A 20,995-nucleotide genomic window follows, 5' to 3' on the forward strand; every position below is an offset into this window, starting at 1 on the left:
ATTGCAAACATGAGAATATGTGCTTTGATTTGATGAGTGTGAATTCTGAAACCTTAGTGCATTTTATCTATTGTTTTTAATTCAGTTTTTGTTTTTAGTTATTTATTTTGAATGAGAAAATCCCAAAATTTGGAATTAGGTTAAAATAGAATTAGTTTAAATATAAATTAATTTTTTCAATGCAATTCTTTGTGAATTTAACCTCGCACTTGCACATACACTATATTGCAAACGATTCGTGCGCTTGTGAGTAATTTAAAACTCACAACACTTCCCAGTGCTCGATCTCCGCGTTTTTGGCCACCTCCAAATCAGCCTTAGGTGGAGCCACCCCCTTGGCCAAAATGGGGGTGGCCGCATATATACATATATATAAAATAATCTTTTTGAAACTTTTTGGTAATTTGGAAGGCTAGAATTTAAGGGTTAGTAGTTTGAGAGGTAACATCCAAAACAGCTAGTAATTTCAAGAGGCTAAAATATAATTTTTTCAAAAACAAAAGACATTGCTAATTATAAAAAAAAATTCTTAATTGCCTCGATATTCATGACAAAGAGTCAACCAATTCCCATACATACAATAAACAAGTAGCATTACCTGATACCCGATAACGGTTACAAGAGTAAGAAATTCAGTGCCACCACCTTGCCAAGGCCGTACCGCACTTGTGGGTAACACTTGGCAAAGAACGTACGTACCTAACTAGAAGACGTTAACTGAATGCCACGCCCAGCCAGGGTCCTATCCTATCATTAGGTGACCCTTGACTAATGCCCTGCAAGGAGAAGAAACACTCCACATATGTAGAGGAAAGCGGTCAGTCCAAGTAGATATGTTTGAACACCCTACTCTTCTTGTATTCTTTCAATTTTCTCTCTAAATTTCTTATTGGCTTAAGCATCAGATACATTTCTCGCCAGTACTTTGGCAAGTCTCCGAGCTTGTTACTCTATCCTCTCTTGTAGGTATTCTTGGTCCGAGATTGGTAGTATGATCATGTGCAGGGGTAGAGTCACACTTTTGGCTTGGGGGCCAAAGGTCTGCCAAAAAAAAAAAAAATTAATTTTTATCCTTATTTTTTAAAAAATTTATAGTTTTGGCCTCCTAAAAATTTAAAAGCTGGCTCCGCCCCTGATCATGTGCATCATCAATCTCAGTCTGAAATTCTTTGATAGAATATAACCATTCAATACTCTAGAGTTTGAAATCATACATATCTATTCTAATAAATTTCAAAAACAAAAAACACACGATAGTACTTTGGGTTAAAAATTTACCAATCCTGTATTTATTGTATAAACAAACAATTATATAATCTAGATTGTCTTTACATTTACAATTCAAACATAAATGGTTTCTTCCATTCGAAATTGTTAACCTTTCTTGATATGTTTTCTGCTGCTTATTGTGCCTGTCTGTGAATCCATGGTAAAAGAATGTAGAAATAAGAAACTGTAACAGTAGTATTGCTATGTGCATATCTTTTGTATTACCCAAATATAAAATTGAAAAAAATACAATTTAGCCCTTCAAACTACCACCCTTTCTCCGGATGACCTCTCATACCATCAAGGCTTGTATTTTGCCCCCTAAAACTATCAAAACCTTTAAAAAAGACTAATTTTGGCAAAATATCCCTATAATACCTTTGCCACATGTCATTTTTCAATTAAATAATAATAAAAAATTCAAAAAAAATTAAAACTATTAAAATAAATTTAAAAGCTAAAATAAAAATAAAATAAAATAATTTCTTTTTATTTTTATTTTTTAAAAAATTATTGCGATTGACCGGAGGACGTATTGCTTATTTCCAGCATCGTCGTTGGGCATGATGCACGCCTACAGCTCGACGATCTTGAGCCCAATCGAGATCAGCGAGCTGATGATTGTGAATCGAAACTCGCCGAGCCGGGCTATAAAATCGGTCATCACGGCATTGTAAACGGACAGTGATCAGAGGGATGTCGGGAATATCGGGTCGCGGTTGGAAAATAATGCTACCCCAAACATCCATCTTTTATAAAAAAAAATAAAAAATAAAAAAATTCTAGTTTTTTTTTTTTTTTTTTGAAATTTTGAATTTTTTAAATTTTTTGAAAATTTTATTATTTTTAATTGAAAATTGACACATGGCAAATGTATTATGGGGATATTTAGTTAAAAGGGACATTTCTCAAAAGTTATGGTAGTTTGGAAGGCCATAGTCCAAGTCTTGGTAATTCGGAGGGCTATCCGAAGAATGATTAGTAGTTTGGGGGACTAAATTGTATTTTTTTTCTTATAAAATTTGTTTACCTAATGTAAGGGCACGATATGCACACAAAAACAAACTTGCTCAAAGAGGATTATTATGATAATTACCTGATACATATAAGATGGAATAAAAATACTTTATCATGCTCAAATGGTCTAGTAATAAATTTAACAGAGTTTATTTACTTTTCAATGAGAAGAAAAGAAGAGGTAAAATAATACATATTATCGTGGTAATTAAAGAACATTCGTTTTACAATTTGACCTCTTAAACTTGGGGACAAAATAACTGGAAAGGAAGAATGAGATGACGCCTATATGCATAATGATTCTATTATAAGCTCATCCAATATAATAGGCTCACTCTTTGTCAAAAACATCACCTATTATCTTTTTACCAAAAGCATCATTTAGAAGAATTTGAAGAAGACCCTATATATGTTCACAATAATTCCACTGGGTTTTTCGTCAGCTTAGTCAACTTTCCTATAAGATAATGAAAACTTTGGTTTCCTGAATTCAGCATAAAATCTAGTGCTTTGGTATTTCGTCCTCTGTCATGATGTAGTCAAGTATTTATATATTAAAAACCAAAGGAAAAAAGAGTGCCTTTTGACCTGCAAAGGCAGCAATGTGTGATTGCTTTCAAAAGCCATATTTAAGGAGTAGAAAGGTTTCTTCCAGTTTAAACCATATTCATGGAAAGAAAAACTTTGATTGAAATATATATAGATGGCCGAAATGTTAAGAAAAAATTAATCCAGCAGTAGTTTTATTGGGAACATGCTGGCTACATAAAATTAAATGGCATACCTGTTTCATTGATCTAAACAAAAACAAGCACCCATCAAAGAGGCAAAGCAGTCCTCTTATCCTTGTGCAACGTTCTAATTAAAGTAGTAACCTGCTCAATCTGTTCCTGGCTCGAACATGCTGAGAGGAGTACTTTAGCGGTTCCACTGTCTGGATAACAACCAGCATCAATCATTTCTTCAAAAATTTCAAAGCACCTTTTGTATAGTTTCTTCCTAGCATATGCTCCAAGCCGAGAAGTCCAAGTCACCACATCAGGTTTTAAACTCTTGGTGGGAAGTGACTGAAAGAGCTCTTCCATTCTCTCAAAAAATCCTGCCCGTCCATATATATTTATCAAGATGTTATATGTACTGATATCGGCTAAATATGGTCCTTTATCCATCGTAGTTAAAACTTCCTCCATCTTCTCAAACTGGCCTAATCTGCCATACAGGTTCAGCATGCTGTTACGAACAAAAGTATCGGGTTCAAGCCCGGATTTATGCATTTGTTTCACAATATCTTCACATTTAGCAACTTTCCCAGTTCTGGAGTAGGCGGATAGAAGTAGCATGTGGGATTTCATAGTTGGAGTTATCCCCAGTCGTTTCATCTCTTCAAACACAGCTTCTGCATCTAAACACATAGAAAGAAGAGTTACACAAACAGGGACAACTAGATTGATGGAAGGATGAGAATGCGAACATATATATAGAATAAGAAACGGATCGGCACTGAGAGTAGATTTTGGTCAGAATGGGTGAAGTTACCATTGAAGCATTTCCTGGTTTTAACTTGATCTTTTAGTATGTGTTGTTCTTTGATGTTATAGTTCATACCTGGCAATTTGGATAGGCAAGAAAAGTACAAATTTTTGAGGCTACATAATACGTGGGTGGAATAGTAGGTAAGTTGGATGAGTAGTAAAACAGAATGCCTTGAAAGTTTGGACGCTAGCAATCTTGATAGATGAACCTTCTATCTTTCATATTTTCTTTTGTTAAGTTGAGGCTTGCAGGGCTACACAATAATCCCTCAACCCCCCAGTTAGAGTTGAAGATGGAAATTGTCAATTTGATCCCCCTTGATTTAGGCCCAATATTATTCTGATTTTATGTGATTTGATCTGAATGTAATATTTCATTATTTCTTTCCATATTTTCTTTTGATAAGTCATTATTTCTTTCCATATTAGTTTCTAGGTCTTTTCTATTTAAACATATGGAACCGTATGGAACTATATACGAATAAGAGAATTCTCTCTTTTCTACTTGGTATCAGAGTGAATATGGTTCCTGCATGGTTTGCTTTATTTTTCCCTTTTTTTTTTTTCTTTTCTGGTTCATGTTCGTGTGTTTTTGCTCCTCCGCCATGGTTGTGCAACACCCACGAGTTGTTGGTTGTGCAACTAGATGTTGTCCTCCATCATCTAGGTCCCACCACCCATAGAAGGCACTGCCGATATCCTCTGGGCCGTCCCTTCAGCGCATGGTGGTGATTAGGTGACCACTCGATCCATCACAAACACGGGAAAGTGAGGTTTTGATGCATTGATCATGAACACAGCCTGCCCCTTCTGATTTCTCTGCAGTTTCTGTCGGGGTTAGGAGTTTTTTGCGGCCTACCAGAGCACTTGTGTGGCGGCGTGTGGACCTCCAGCAGTGGCAAGGTATTTGTTTTCAGCCCAAAACGACAAGTCGTTTTGCAGCTGTTGGAGAATGACATGTCATTCTGTAGTAGCCTGTCGTTCAGCCCTAGTCAAAACGACCTGTCGTTCAGCATTCGGCCAAACGACAGGTAAACTCTAAACGACCTGTAGTTTAGCCCCCCCCCAAAAAAAAAAAAAAATAAACACAGCGTATGCAGATTGCTGTTTAAGTAGTGCTTGTTCTTATGAGTTGGTATTATGGTTGATTTTTAGTTGAGTCCACGTGGTGTGTGTTGGAGCAATTTGTTTGTTTGGATGTATGATTTGAAAATGTCAGAGACAAATCAGAAGAAAGGGCTAGAGAGTCAGGTGACTTTTCGTGGTGAAAATTGAACTCTCCAAATCACCACTGTCAAATTGGATGAGCTCAACTATCTTTCTTGGTCACAATCAGCCTTTTTGTATGTTAGGAGCATAACACTTTAATGGAAAGATTCAAGAACCTAAGCCAGAAAGGCTCGACATATGACAAATGGGAAGCATAAAATTCTATCATTATGGTTGTTGCATTCAATGCAACCGGAGATCAGTCGGGGATACTTGTTTCTTCGTACAACAAAAGAGGTTTGGAATGTAGTTGCTTAGACGTATTCCAAAATGGGGAACACTACATTGAAATATGACTTGAAGCATCGGATACATGGACTAACCCAAGGTGACTGGTTAGATCACTATTAGAACTTGCAAATTGAGTGTGCAACCGATGTCTTTAAAATTAAGAAGATGATTGAAGAGGAACGCATTTATGAGTTCTTGGGATGATTAAATTCAGAATATGATCCTGTGTGGGTTCAAATTTTTGGAAAGGAACCCCTTCCGTCCTTATGAGAGGTTTTTTCATAAGTCCAAAATGAGGAGAGTTGTCACAATACCATGCTTCATCCTAGTTCACATACTCAATCTACCCTAGTGAGGGCCTCTCCATGTACTTTGAAAGGTGATTTCCGAGGTTGAGAAGGTGGCAGAGTAGCAAATGCAACCCCAGATGACAAGAACAAACTTTTTTGTGACCACTGTAATCGACCGCGGCATACACAAGAAACTTGTTGGACACTTCATGGTAGGCCTACCCGAGGTCATGGGGTCGCACAGGTGGAGGAATCAGGCCTCAAGCCAATCATACTTCCATAGTCAAGATGGACGTTCTCATACCGGATACTCATTCCTCTTCCATTGATACGGAGGGCCTGAGCAAAGAAGAGGTAGAAACACTCAGTCGAATTATGTCTTGATTGGACGCACCTGCTACTGCATCCTCCTCCTTCGCTCATACAGGTAATTTAGCTATTGGTATACATGTATCTGCTACTCCCTTTGATGATCCTTGGGTCATTGACTCTGGTGCTTTTGATCACATGACTGGTATATCTGTCTTATTTTCATCATAAAATCCTTGTTTATGCAGAAAAAAAAAAAAAAAAAAAAAAAGTCAGAATAGCTGATGGTTCTCTGTCGCCAGTGTCGGGTAAAAGATCTATTTTTGTCACGCCCTCTATGACCTTGTTAGCTGTCCTTCATGTACCTAATTTTGATGCTAATCTATTGTCCATTGCACATATTATCCTCAAGTTGAATTGTCGAGTCATTTCCTACTCACATTATTGTTCCTTTTAGGACCTAGTCACAGGACGGATGATTGGTAGTGGTAGCTTGAGGGATGGCTTGTACTATTTGGACTCTCAGGCTAGCACACAAGGTCGGCTCACACAGGGTTATCATACCGTTCATGCAGATGACTCTGTAACAAGAATTCGGCTCTCGCATCAGCGATTAGGGCATCCATCTTTTTCATTCTGCAACACATGTTTCATTCTTTATTGCTGCATAATAATGTTTCTAAGTTTCAGTGTGAAACTTGTGCCCTTTCTAAACACCATCGTGTGTCTTTTTCTCCAAGTATCGATAAAAGTGATGAGCCTTTTGTTCTTGTTCATACTGATGTGTGGGGCCCTTCGCGGGTGGTTTCTTTATCATGTTATCGATGGTTTGTCTCTTTTATTGATGATTTTTCTCGGACATCATGGGTTTACTTGTGAAAAGAAAAGAGTGATGTGTCCTGTGTTTTAGATGTTTCGCAAGAAACCTACAGGAGGCACTTAGTGATCCAAAGTGAAGGACAACGATGCAAGAAGAGATGAAAGCTCTTCCAAAAAACAAGACTTGTGATCTTGTTAAATTGCCTAATGGAAAGAAGGTTGTTGGGTGCAAGTGGGTGTTCACTATCAAGCATAAAGCCGATGGTTATATGGAACTATATAAGGCTAGCCTTGTTGCAAAAAGTTTTACACAAACCTAAGGATTGATTATGAGGAAACATTTGCTCTAATAGCAAAGATGAACTCCATTAGAGTTCTGCTTTCTATAGCTGCAAACTTGGGTTGGCCTCTACATCAATTTGATGTAAAGAATGCATTTTTTTATGGAGACCTAGAAGAAGAAGAAGTATACATGGAAATTCTTCTTGGATTGGAAGATTTATACTTAATGGGAAAAGTGTGCAAATTGAAGAAGGCTTTGTGCGGCCTAAAACAATCTCCTAGAGCATGGTTCGACCAGTTTTTCCCGGCTGCAGAGTTTTGGTTACAGGCAAAGTCAAGCTGATTTTCCTTTGTTTGATGTTCGCACTAAACCTCATCTTCTGCCCAACATTTCTTCCCTCAATCCTCCATGGTTTCTTCCTCTTTTTTGTTACCTTATTTTCCTGTTGGGCTTATTACAGAACCCCAACCACCCAAACACAAAAGATTTTTTTTTTTTTTTTTGTCCGTCTCTTTGGATGTTGATTAGATCCCAAGTTTTGGTACGATACTAAAAGATTTTACCAGCTAATTTTACTAGCACTTTCTACAATATTATAAATACTGGAGGGATTTTCAAATTTTATCTCACAAAACAGCCTTGACATATTTTTGAATTAGCAAAGAAAGTGAGGCTTTTGATATAAGCAAATGCTCCATGACAATGGAATCAATTCATCCTTACCTTAGAGTTTTAAGGCACAAATTCCTCTAGAAATAGGCAACAAAAAGTTGAATAAATTAAGGGAAAAAAAGAAGAAGTAAAAGAACTAGAACAAATGGTTATGATAAATTTATTTTCATGGCTCTGAAATCTACTGCATTTTCCTGCATATGATTGTCCAAATACTTGTATAACTTCTTAATAAGCGTGAATTGACATTTAACAACAATAGTTGGATAAACCTAGAATAAAACATTTTACATTCTTCCAGTTTCAGACATTTTGAGAAGGAACTGCCTGCTAGTTAAAACTAGGGTTGTACAAGTAGTTACGGTTAGCGGTTATTGGTTAAAACCGCTAACCACAATAGCCTAAGGCGGTTATTGAATTTTAACAAAAGCAACCACTCTGCTTGGGCGGTTTGTGGTAATAGTGTTTATAACTGGCGGTTTGATATTTAAATTTGGGCCAGTTGTTGAGTTGATTTTTATTTTTTATTTTTTTTTAAAAAAAAAATTAATATTTGGACTTTTTGGGCCTTTTCCAGATATAAATCCAAAACATTAGTATAAAATTAACGCATCTAAATACAAAATGGTGCGCATGGCTGAGGATATTGCCTTCACTGAGTCTTCTAGGGATGGGAATAGGGCTTTCCTTGCCTAGAAAGTTGTCAATAGAGTAGGCAGGTTTTTGGAGGTGGCAGAGTACGATGTGGGTGGTTGTCGAGGACTCATTATTTTTCCAGAAGGCCGTGATGGGTTGGGATGGAAGATGGAGGTCGTTCGCAACTCCATCTTCCATCTCCCAGGGGAAAGGAGGTGAAGGTACTGTCGTCCAGCGATGGTGGTGGGAAGGTTTCTCTCGGTTTTGGTGGTATTGGTCGTCCTTTGTTTGCGGAGATGGTGTGTATGATGGAGCTCAACTCAGCATTGGAGACACTAGGGCGTTGCCTTGGATTGCTGGGCAAGGTCCCTTCGGTCGTTGAAATCCCGCTAGGTCAGGTGGCAGAAATCACGATGGATCATAGGGGTATACAAGCGGGGCGGTTATTAATCGTTAATAACCAGTAACCGCTAATAACCGTCAACAACTGCTAACTGAATAACCAGTAAACCGTAAAACTAGAAATAATCGCAACTGGATAACCGGGTACTCCAGTTGCAGTTACCGATTATAGAATTTTAGGAAACCGGTTATAGGGGTTTACAACTGGTTATGCGGTGGATGGGGATTCCCCTCTAGGCATCTATCCCTTTTTAGTGTTGGGAGATTTTGGGTACTCGGGTTGGGCTATGCTTTGTGTTAAGGATATTTGTCCTGCTGTGGGGATGTCATGTGTGGATCATGAGGAGTATACTTTGGCTCTCTTGACAGCCTTTGAAGAGGATCATCGTCGGGAGAAATTGGCTTCTCTCTCTAGTTTTAAACGGAGAAGGGAGCTAAAGGCGCGTCTTCTAGTCATGGAAAAGGCAAGGCTCACATTTTTTAGTGTTAAGTGCTTCATGTGGGCTTTAGGCGGTGATTTGTTGGTCTTTAGGGTGGTGTTTATGGGGTTTTCCTTGGTTGGTTTCTGTTTGGTTTTTTTTTTTTTTTGAGGGGGGGTTTGCTTGTTCTAGTTATGTGTTTCATGTTTTATATTTCCTGTATACGTAGGGGTGTCTTTCGCTTTTAATAAAAAAATTCGATTACTTATAAAAAAAAATAAATAAATAACTTTAAAAATCAAAAGGATTTCATTTCATTTAGATGTCTCTTCATCCCTAAATTATATACCAAAAAGAAAGATCAGATTAGATTATAACACTCATATCTTAATAAGTTGTTACGATAGATAGCATAGACTGGCCACGAACATGCAAATTAACATACGCCAGTTATCTGTGTAAACTAAAAATGATGAGAAATTTTTAATACAAGTATTTACCCTCATGAAGACCAGCTCTCCCATATGCATCTACCATGATATTAAATGAAGCTCTATCTGGTTCACACCCCATGTGCTGCATGAGTGAAAAAATTTCTGCAGCCCCATAAGGAAAACCTGCACGACTGGTAGGAGAAGAAAGTTAAGAAAAAAATTAAAAAAAATTGTGTGCATCTCGAACCGATCCAAAGGAAAATTTACTGCAAGTGGAAGCTAGTACAAATTTATGATTGTCCATTCTAGAGCAATATACGGGTTGAGCACCTAAGTTTGTAACCCTCTTTTCTTCCATGCTTAGAATTGGTCAAATAGGTAATACATGCCCTTTTAAGGAAAAGTGCTTAAACAGTGATCTCCAAGAAAAATGATAATAGACTCTTAAGTCCCTAAGAAAAACAACTCCTCCAGTTGCCACCAAAAGTCATTCTTCATTCTTCATTAGATGCCAGGCAGTCTGGAACATTAATTCCCAACTATAATAATTATAAGATTAGTGGGTGGTCATTAAGATACCCCAAAGAAATTATTTAGTCAATGAAGTTTTCATATTCTACATACCATACAAATTATTCTGTTTCTTTTCATTAATAAGCACTTAGAATAAAGTCATTGTAAATTTCTCTTTTTCTTTTAATTTTAAACTTTAAGTCAAATGATTTAAATACATGACCTGGTGAAGAATTATCCCTTGAGGACCTCACTAACTAATTTATGATTTTGGCGGTTTGGCTAATGATTTCCTTGTGATTCTTCCAATTTGATCGTGTCTCCCTTGGTCACATCTTGAATAAAATGGTGCTACTTACTCATAATGAAGGCTACTTTGGTCCCAATCAACTATTGCATCAATCTTTCACATATCATATTCTTAATCTGAATTTCCTGTATTGTGAAAATAGTATCACAGTCAATATTTCAATTCACATTATAACTGTTACAGTAATGACACTACCCAACAGTTATACCAATCTGGCCTTGCCTGGTATGCCATCCATCCATGGCCAGCTATTATTCTCAACTACCCCATATACGTGCCTCTACTATTGGGAAAAAAATCGCTAAGTGCCTCATACCCATCAACTCAAGTCTTCTAAGTTTTCCTCCCAAAGGACCTACTTGGTCTTTAGTGCAGTGTCAGATGGTTTCCAAACTCTAGTCGCTTTCTCTTACATGATTGTTGATCTTCAAGTTCAAGATGCTACCCTCACTCCAGCTTATATCTAGTTTTTACTTTCATATTGATACGACTTCTATCGATGTTTCAACATTTCAAAAAATAATACGAAATCATATTTCCACATTTAATTTGACTTCTGACTACTGGTCTTATGTTGAATTCTTCCCATGGAGCTTCATCATCAAGGTATTCAAACTGGGAGTCACCTAAAAGCTTATTTTTATTCACAACCTTTCATGAGTATTGCCACTCTTCTCAAAATGCATGCATTCCTATAACATTTTGGCATTTGAAATCAGGGCAATTATCCTCCTAGATCTACCTTCATTAGATTTACAAGTAAAACAATGAAAAGTCAAGTTTTTACTGAAATCTTGGATATCAGTACAGTGAGTCAGTGACTCACTATACATTGGCAAATAAATAAATAAACAAAGAAGGAAAAAAAACGGATGTCCTTGTATGCTTATCATTCTACTCACAGTATGCCTCTAAATCTTACACAATCTGAAAGGGTGGCGCCCCAAGTGACATTATTGGTCATTTCATTCCCGCAGTATGTTTGTCAAGGACTTCTGTAGGTGCAAATATTTGGATAATCAAGTGTCCTTAGAAGTTTATGTTATTGGGGAATTGACCAACGATACATATCAAGTACAATTCAAACTAAGAATTCCCCTCAAGTGCAACCTTATCTGAGATCCTCAACAAATTGGGACCTTACAAATGTTGAACACAAAACTAACCAAAAATAGGACCCTAGGATTTGAACAGAAGACCTCAGAGGCAAACAGGCTTTTGATAAGTTATACCAACTAGGAGAACCGATTTCTGAATTGATTAAAAGAACATGAAGTGGACTTTAACATATATATCAAACTTAGCACACTTTTCCTCCTTTAAATCCAAATTAGATGCATTAATGTATGCAATGAAACCAGTCAACATTGAACTGGCTGAAATTGCACTGTACCGACCGAAAACAAGTCTGAAGTGCCCAAAACAAGAATTGAACCAGCTGAAACCGGTCAAGACTCATCGGTAAACACTGAAACTGGCCAGAAGCTCACTGGATAACTATGAAACAGGCCGGAATCCATCAGAAATACCAACACCAGCTGAGACTCGCTATAATTTCGTCAGATAACACTGACACTGGCTCAAGTTTGTCGGAGACTGAGAGCACATAATTTGGCTGAAACACACTAAAAAACACAAACAATGGCCAAAACTTGCTGGAAAACATAAAATCTTGCTGAAACATGCTAGAAAACTCCATCACCGACAGAAACCGTCAAAAATCTTCAACACCGGTTGAAACTTAACTTGCTAGAAAGCTTTAGCTCCAGCTATTCCTTAAGCCATTCCACTCTTCCTCAAGCCATTCCTTTAGCTCCAGCTAAAGGAATAGCTATTTCAATGGAATAGTCATTTCATTCCAAGGACTTATTTCGCGAACCAAATGAGGCCTAAGAGTCTGTTTGGCCCTGCGATTTCATAGGTTAAAAGTGTATTTTAAAACAAAATCTCAGAAAATGTCTCATTTGAGAGTGCGTTTTCAAAAAATGGGGGTTTGAAAATGTGAAAAGATTTACGTTTTCAAATACCATGCAAGGGGGTGCATTTTTTAAAAACGAGTGATTTCAAAGACCAAACTATGATTTTAATGACCAAACTGCGATTTCACCAAATGCTTAACTACGTTTTTAAAAATTATGTTTTAAAATTCCAAAACTACAAATCTAAACGGATCCTAAGAGACAGAAAAGTAAACAGACAAGGGTTTTGAGAAAGGGGTCATTTATAAATTTTTCAAACTAGGGCACGTTTTGGACTTAGGAAAAGTCTAATTAACTTATATTCAAAATGAGGACATGTTGTAATCATATATATATTTTAAAATAAAATTCAGGTTCGGTCGAAAATTGTCAGAAAACCTATTGGGCCCGACTTCTGCCCTGACTTTTTGTCGAAATTCAAAAAAGGATTTCAGCTTTTGACCTACCCCTTGCCGGAAGTTGACCAAGCTGGTCAGAAATATGTTGGGCCTGGATCGAAAGTTGGTTAGGTAGGTTTTTGTACAACCCTAAGAATAGGGACACCACATCCATATTCTTCATTACAGACACCTCATCACTCTAACAGTTTTGATGTCTTTCAAGTATAGTTAGTGAATTAATAAAATTAGTTATAGTAAAACAATTGAACAGTCACATATTTGTGGAACATCAAGTTTAACAGATATACCTGTAAGCTTCCATGAGGGCATTATAAGCATACACATCTGGCTCGTGCCCAGCTTCTTGTAGCTGCTCAAATATTTCTTCTGCTTTCTCACAAAGTCCCTCCCTAGCAAATGCATTCACCAATGCAGTATATGTGCAGATATTAGGTTTACACTTTTGACTTCTCATTTCATCAAACACCTTTAAGGCCATATAAGATTTACTTGCCTGCATAAACCTCATTTTGAGAAGGAAAAAATTATGATACAGTCCTGAACAGCTATTCGGTACTGTTACAAATTATTCATAGAAAAATAAATTAGGGGAGAATTGAAAGTAAGTTATTTCAATTGGAGATTGTCTTTATATGATTTCCAATGACAACCAAAATAAAGGAGATTGTAGGAATTTGCTGAAATATTTAAAAGGTAATTCGTAAATCGGTATAATAAGGTATAATAATTTCATGAAGTCTTCAAAATGGTGGAATATTTTCCTGATATATAAAATAGAGAGTCAAATCCACTTCAATCTTTTCAAGTGCTCTTCTCCTGTTAAACATGCTCAGAAGTCAAGGATTCAAACCTAAAAACAAAATATCTCACCCCAAAGATATCATTTTAAAAAGTCAAGAGAATAGGCCTCCTTTTGCAACTATGTGATACCTTAGATTTTGTAGATTACATTGTGTGAGGGTGTTTTGCGAATTTGTGTTGAGTCCCACATCATACACGTACTAGCTCGATTTGGGCTATATTAAGGATTTCAAACAGCTCTAATTATAATTAGTCCTTTTGAAAGATTATGCAGATGCGGCTAGCGCTTCCTTAGGTCATGAACTGGTATTAGAATCAATTTAATATTACTATGTGGAGCTGGGACACTGTAATACAACATAGCCCCTGACAAGCAATTTAGGGATTTGAGTGAGGGAGATTATAAGATCCCGAATTGTGTGGATTATGAACGCGTTACAAAAGCATATATTAAGTGCCACATTGGGCGTACATAAGGTGGAATTATGCTATCTAAACGATTACAAGGAGGCTTTAATAGTGACTAATTCTTTTAAGGTATTTAACTAGTGCAATGATTCTAGTCATGGCGCTTGAAAATAAATTATTATGGTATGAAGTTTTGATGCAAGTTACTAGGGCAGGAATTTGGGCAGGTTGAATCTAACCCAATTCAAGCCCCACGAGACCATTGGTAAAGCTTAGCCCGAGGAGTCCAGATTTAAGGTCATTTAAGACTTGACTTGAGGATTTGGACAGTTCAACCATCCCAAGTGTACCCCTTTATACCACATACTTTATGAAAATATTAATAGGCATTAACCGAAGATAGTACCCCGAGAAACTGTCTCGATGTGTAATTTAAGATACTAGAATGATTTGTGAAAAGAGACCCTGACCGTAGACACCCAATTTATACCCAGTTAATAACTTATGTTTGCAATTCCTAATGAAGATATAATATGTTTTGATCACATAAAAGAGAGCCTTGGTTTGCATCCAGAATTTGCCTAATTCATGACTCAAAGGAAAGAACGGGTCTTTTAAAGAAGAATTTGGTAGGGGACAACAAAAATGACGTATGCAATGTAACCAGCATATGCTTTAATTAATGGCCTATGGAGGTAGGTGGAGTCCTAAACAAAACTGTGCATCATTCTCCAGAAATGGCATATCCTAGCCTTTCTAAAATCATGAGAGTATATATGGATGCTTGGAACAATTCGATGCCCCCAAGGCTTCACTATAAAAGGATGGTTAGCCTCCTTAGCTTCTGACTTTTGAGCAGAGAGATAATAAAAGGCTTTTTAATCTCCCAAAAGTCCTACTACCCATTTTTGAAACACTACTTGGTCTCGTGTGAAGATATTTCCCTGGTTACTAGTGCATGTTCTTAAGTTGTGGAAGGGTGGGTTCGAAGGAGAGTCGATCCAAAGCAATTCTAATAATTTGTTCCATTATTGCGTTTCATTTCAGGCTGTTGCTTTTTCATTATCCCAATCTGTTAGCGTGTTCTCATTATTGGTTTTGTTGTATGAGGTTCTGAATGAGAATGTAAATATAGAAGCCATGTTCCACTGCGAATACTGTGTTTCTACTTAAAAGAGCAGTGTACATGGTATGTTGCCCAGCATAAGGTTTTATACTAACAGTGCACATGTCCTCCTACACAAACTTGTTTGTTTTGTTAATTTGTGTGATTTTGTCTTGTTTGACTCTGTTAACCTGCTGTACGATTTCTATGTCATGTCTAATTTGGTTTTGCTTGCGTGTTTTATAATCTGCATGATGTCTTTTCACAATTGTAGCACGAACTATACAACGTACTAGTCTCATTATCAATCTTTGTTCCCTCTTATGTATTACTTGACACCGACATCCTGTGCTTCATAATATTCTGCCTTTAGCATATAGTAGTCTTTTATTGATGCTTCACGATTAGGTTTTGATATTTGTTTGTTAATTTCTTTGAGACAATCATAGATGATGTGTTTGGGAATTATTTTCTTGTTTGAAAATTGACGTGTTATGTGACTAGTTGTAACTGTACTCTGCCAAATTAAAGAGAACCGGATTGTAACCTAGAGTTAGTTAGAGTTATTCTGTTAAAGAACGGAGGGAATGCGTACATTTAACAGTGAATGGTGTATGCATCTCCTTGAGCAGCGTATGCTGTTCTGTGATGCATCTATGTGATGTTCTGGTTTTGCCACATTTCTTTATTGCTGCTCTTGCCTATTAATTACCACAGAACTTTTCAAACGATTGATCTTTGTTGTTGCATGTGTAAAATCTACCTGGATTATTGTCATAATTTTAACTAACGAAGCATGCTGAGGATTTAGGACCACATCTATCATTGCACTTGTTTACTATTGGCTAATAAGCAAGAGTAAAGGCCAAATTTTGGTCGGGAAGAGGTGGATGCTTAACACATTTTCGCTTCCATTCCCTAACTTCATACCAGGTCAGGTTTGTGGTGTAGCCCCCAGTCCATGTGTATGGTGGGCCCACATCGGGAGACTTGGACTTGTTACATTTTGGCTATTTCTATCATGGAACATATACACTTTTTCTTCTATAAACATTGTAAGTTCTTTCGAGTCATTTCCATTTACACTAATAATAGCAAAACATGCTTCAATGTAAATTTGGTCAGATATTTGTGCACAGATATTTGAAATTGAATGCATTTTTTGAAAATGAAAAAAATAATTGTATGAGTTGATGATGTATGCAATGAACTTACCTTTCCATATAAGTTTATCAACATTGTATAAGTATCAACAGATGGTTGACAACAATCTCTCTTCATCCTCTGGAAGATCCCCTCTGCTTTTTCAAGGTTTCCTCCTTTCATTAATCCATCAATATAAGCATTGTAGACAACTGCACCTGAGTACATTTAAAGGTCTTTCTGCATAAATTCACATTGTACTTGGTATAGATGTTAGTGTATCAATTATGTTCAATGAAACAACATGAAAATATAATCTAAGATGATTACATAAGGTACTCCTTATACAAAAAAAAAATGTTAGATACGGTACCCAGGACTTGACTGAAAAAGAAAAAGTATAAATCAAGTAAAGATAAAAACATGATTACAGGGTTTGGCATTGTGCCTAGCCTGCAGAAAGTTCCCAGTATTCTCTTACCTAATCTCTCAAAACCCAAAATGATCGTCTATCGCTTTTATCTGACCCAAATCAATGCCCCAGGAGAAAAATGTTAGGATATTAATTAATTGATTAAATCTTCTCTTTCCTATTAGTTTAAACTTTTGGGATAAGTGGTGATTTGACATGGTATTAGTGCAGAGGTCCTGAATTTAAAACCTGATTCTATAATTTACCCCTCATTTTAATTCAATATTCCACGTGTTAGGTTTTATTTATTAAGAAAGAATTTGAACTCACACGTGAGAATGAATAGAATATTAATCGATCGATTGAATCTTTCATTTTCTATAAGTTTAAGCTTTTAGGACAAGTAGTAATTTAACAATAAATGCCTAAATGACAATGCATGAAGTAGTAAGAATTCCTCAGCCACCACGATAACACCTCTATTGGTTTGCGCTCACAAAAGAAGGAAACCCCTGACCCAAGCAACCTGACTCAACAAGTTTTATTGAAGAAATTGAAGGTAGTGCAGAAGTGTCGAGTACACCCTAAGCGAATAAGCAATACTGTTAGAAAGAAAGACATCTTTCACAACAATTTCTTTCAAAACGTGTTGCTGAAGTTGGAAAGGTAGAACCGCGCACTCCACCCTCAGTTAATAGTAATAGACTAAATTAAAGGCATCTCCTAAAAGACCTCTCTCTCCACTGTACACACACTGTTGAAGTCACTAATTGCATCTAATTAGGAAAATGGAAACCTAGGAGTAGGAATTTCACTTAGCAGAAGAACTATTCTAAAAGAAAAGTGACCACATGGCTTCTTTCTTTCTTTTTTCAATGGGATTTTCTCCCTTGCCATCTCGTAAAGACATGGGGCATACTTTTTACTTTACCTCATTGTTACTATAACTAACATGGGAAAAGGAATATAAAAAACTAAGAGTAAAAACTTTAGTGGGGTAAATCAGTGTGGACCAAAACCTCCCCCCACCCCCAAAAAGGTTTGAAATGTTCCTTACCGAAAAACAATATGAGAAATTTTTCCAGTGGCTGGGGTTATCTCCCTCCCAAAATTTGTCTTCCATTACAAAACAATGTCAAGGATCAATAGAGGCAGAGAAGTCAAAGGCCTACCATGCCTAACATCTAATAGACATAATTCATTTTTGACTCTTCCAGTGTTTACAGTGACTAGGGAACTGCATTTTCAGCCACGAAAAATATTAAAACAAGAAAACTTCACAAAAAATTCAAGGGTGGGTTTCTTGCAAATGATTTGGTTGTCTATAGCATTTTCATTTGCATCTTTGAATTGAGTTTATAATTTTTTGTACCACTATGCATAGAAAATTACATACATGCAAAAAGAATAACAAAAATCTAACTATCTCCATTTTAGTTAAGCCTCCTCAAAGGTAAATTCTTGGATCTGCTATTGCCGTATACCCAATTTTCTACTTCAAATTCCAGAGGGACATAATGATTGTTAGAATATAAATTAAATAATTAAATTCATCCATTTACTATCAGCGTGATCTTTTGAGATAAGTGGTGATTTAACATGGTATTAGACCTAAAGTTCTTGGGTTCGAACCTTTTATTGGTCATTCACCTCTCATTTCGGTTAAATATTCCACATGTGGAGCGTCACTTACTAAGGGGGTGTTTAAACCCACACGTAAGGGAGAGTGTTAGAATATTGATTAAATAATTAAAGTCATCATTTCCTATTAACTTAAGCTTTTGTGACAAGTGGTGATTTAACAATGATAAAGTTACTAGACATATTGTCAAAATTAAGTTGTTTAATAATATACATCTTTCTTGGCCACTTGGCTAAGATAAAGAGTAGTTTAAATATTTAAGATTGGAATACTATGAAGAACTTTTGGTTTTATTTTTCTGGCATGTAGAAGCCATCTGCCAAAAGAAACAATTTATTATCGATGTAGTATTTAAATCAAAACTTCTCAACATGCAAAAAACAAATATTTCAAGAACCAGATACATTGACATGAAGATACACAACTTTACTTAATAGTTTGATCAGAAACAATAAGCATATACAAGCGTTAGTGCATTACAGATTAGGATAAAACTGAAGATGGTATTCCTGAAGAATTTATGAGATTTTAAGGATATTACCCCATTGAGAGCATTTTTATAGTTGTAGTTGTTATGCTAAAAGAATACTGATTGCGTAGTTATTAAAAAAGAAAAAAGAAAAAAAGATCATGAACACATTAAATGATCCTCGAAGTTGTTGACAATTTATAACATGAACTCTTTCAAAATATAAACGGCTATAAGTTGATACAGAGACGTACTTGGGGGAAGGCCAAATTTTCGCATTTCAGCAAATACAGCTTCAGCTTTCTCTAGCAGCCCAGATTTGCAGTAGGCCTTCAGAAGAAGGGCATAAGTATCTTCAGTAGGGATGCATCGGTTTTCAAGAAGCTCTAAATATGCAGATTCTGCATCCTTATACAGCGATTTCTGCCCGTAAGCATCTATAAGCAAATTGTAGCACATAACATCTGGTTTGAAGGTGCTCTTGTGCAAAACCCATTCACATATCTGGACATATGTTTATAATTTTACAGTAAAAAAAATCAATTAGAAAGTCAAATGTAGGTATGGATAGCAAGAAACAGAGAGGGCGTGCTAGTTATGTTGTGAAAATTGAACTGCTAAGTTTGCTTTACACAGGATCTTATGTACAAGTATTCAGTTGGAAAAACATGAAGATTCCAATGTGGATTTTGTTGCTAACCTAAGCCAAGTAAAATGACAGAGTTATTGACATGAAAGATATATTATCAACTCCATTCTGTAAACAGTTTGAAGAATTCAAATACTTGGGATTTAAAATTCAACCAAAATCGAACCCAAAGAAAAGAAAAAATTAACTATGGACAAATTCTTTTCTGGGTCTTTGTGTCAGTAATTAGAAAAAAAAAAAAAGGTACTAATTTCTCACCAACACGATTGAATCCCACTGTTTATTGAGACGAAGTTGAACAACTACATTGATGACATCATCCCACGTGGTATGAGAGGTTGGGAGAGCATCAAGAGAGCCCCAGAGTATATTGGGATCCAAGTCATTCTGTGCAAACCCCAAAATTTGTTGAGCAATGGGGCTCAGTACTGGAAAAATTCCATCAACAAAACCAGATCCATATTTCCATCCACGTCCTCTTAAAGAACCACCTGTAAAAAGATGATGCATCAAATACTTGAATGCTTTGAGGCACATAAATATAAGCGTAAAGTTTTGCATTACATCGTTCCCTAGACAACTTCTTCGGATTAAATCTTCTCCATTTGCCACGTTTGTCAATATAAAGACCTTCACGTTTGCTTTTCTCAAGAGCCTCACCACTTGAATTCTTGGCTTGGCATCTGACACTACTCTTATAGCTTCTTGGTTCTATGAATATATAGTTAAGTGGGCAGTCAACAATCAACCTACAGAAGTTCATTCAAGATTAATAAAATTGTTCACAAATTATAATCTCCCAAACATGTTCCTCACAATGTACACCTTCCATCAAAAGCCATTACCTCAAAAAAGTTAACAACAGTACAACCATAAAAGGAATGGTCTTTGCTACACAAACTGAATTAAAAGAGGCTGTGAAACCTCTCTCAAACTAAAAGGCAAACATGAGGCATGAGAGATAAACTACAATTATTTATTCTTTTGAGAACTCCAGTACAATGCTTTTAAAATCACGTGCAAAGAAACAAAAAATTCGAGACCGAAGATAAATTCTTGTATGATAATTATGACAAGCCATGTCCTAGAACAAATCAAAATGCTATAAAAATGGACAAAAACAATGCAGAAAATAAATGAAGTTGCCATGATATGAGATATCCATTATTGTGTACCTTACAGTGTGTGTGCGTGTGTTACTTGAAGCTCACAATGGATAAGCATATAAGCATAAAACCCACCATAAAGCATAATTCTGCAAAAACTCTTTCCTGCTTATCCTGCGTACTATTTCGCAAAGAGACATCTCCCAGAATTGATGTTGAGTGCCATAAAAACCAACAAACAGAAAACTACGTACCCAGAAAGAATCAGCATAAAATTGTGAACACGATACAAACGCAGAACAGTTGTAATGCATAAACAGAGGGAGAGAAGAGGGAAGGATTAGACTTACATGAATGCATGGAGGAGAAGTTTCAACTGGGGTAATGTGTACGAGCCTCTCAGCGTGCGAGAAACGAGAGATATAATATAACTGATAATGTACAAGTTGATAGTTTTGTTTTATACTTTAATTCT

The 20,995-nt window shown here is 36.4% G+C and overlaps 1 protein-coding gene across 4 annotated transcripts; it reads right to left on the bottom strand.

The window, feature by feature from the left end:
* Positions 1–553: 553 nt before the first annotated feature.
* Positions 554–20,993, bottom strand: LOC133868250 (pentatricopeptide repeat-containing protein At2g35130). 4 transcript variants are annotated; one of them, XM_062305066.1, is made up of 10 exons: positions 20,871–20,899; positions 20,656–20,766; positions 19,979–20,163; positions 19,673–19,905; positions 19,020–19,269; positions 16,315–16,460; positions 13,073–13,278; positions 9,649–9,773; positions 3,071–3,688; positions 554–776 (listed from the first exon to the last, which is right to left on the bottom strand). In XM_062305066.1, the coding sequence occupies exons 2-9, from the start codon at positions 20,718–20,720 to the stop codon at positions 3,105–3,107; spliced, it is 1,794 nt and encodes a 597-aa protein (XP_062161050.1). In that variant the 5' UTR covers positions 20,721–20,766; positions 20,871–20,899; the 3' UTR covers positions 554–776; positions 3,071–3,104. The 4 variants fall into 4 exon arrangements, with proteins under 4 accessions (XP_062161050.1, XP_062161051.1, XP_062161049.1 ...); XM_062305067.1 differs by having other exon boundaries at positions 554–794; XM_062305065.1 differs by lacking the exon at positions 554–776 and having other exon boundaries at positions 2,957–3,688.
* Positions 20,994–20,995: the final 2 nt, after the last annotated feature.

This window comes from Alnus glutinosa, chromosome 5, assembly GCF_958979055.1.
Source record: "Alnus glutinosa chromosome 5, dhAlnGlut1.1, whole genome shotgun sequence".
Taxonomy (NCBI): domain Eukaryota; kingdom Viridiplantae; phylum Streptophyta; class Magnoliopsida; order Fagales; family Betulaceae; genus Alnus; species Alnus glutinosa.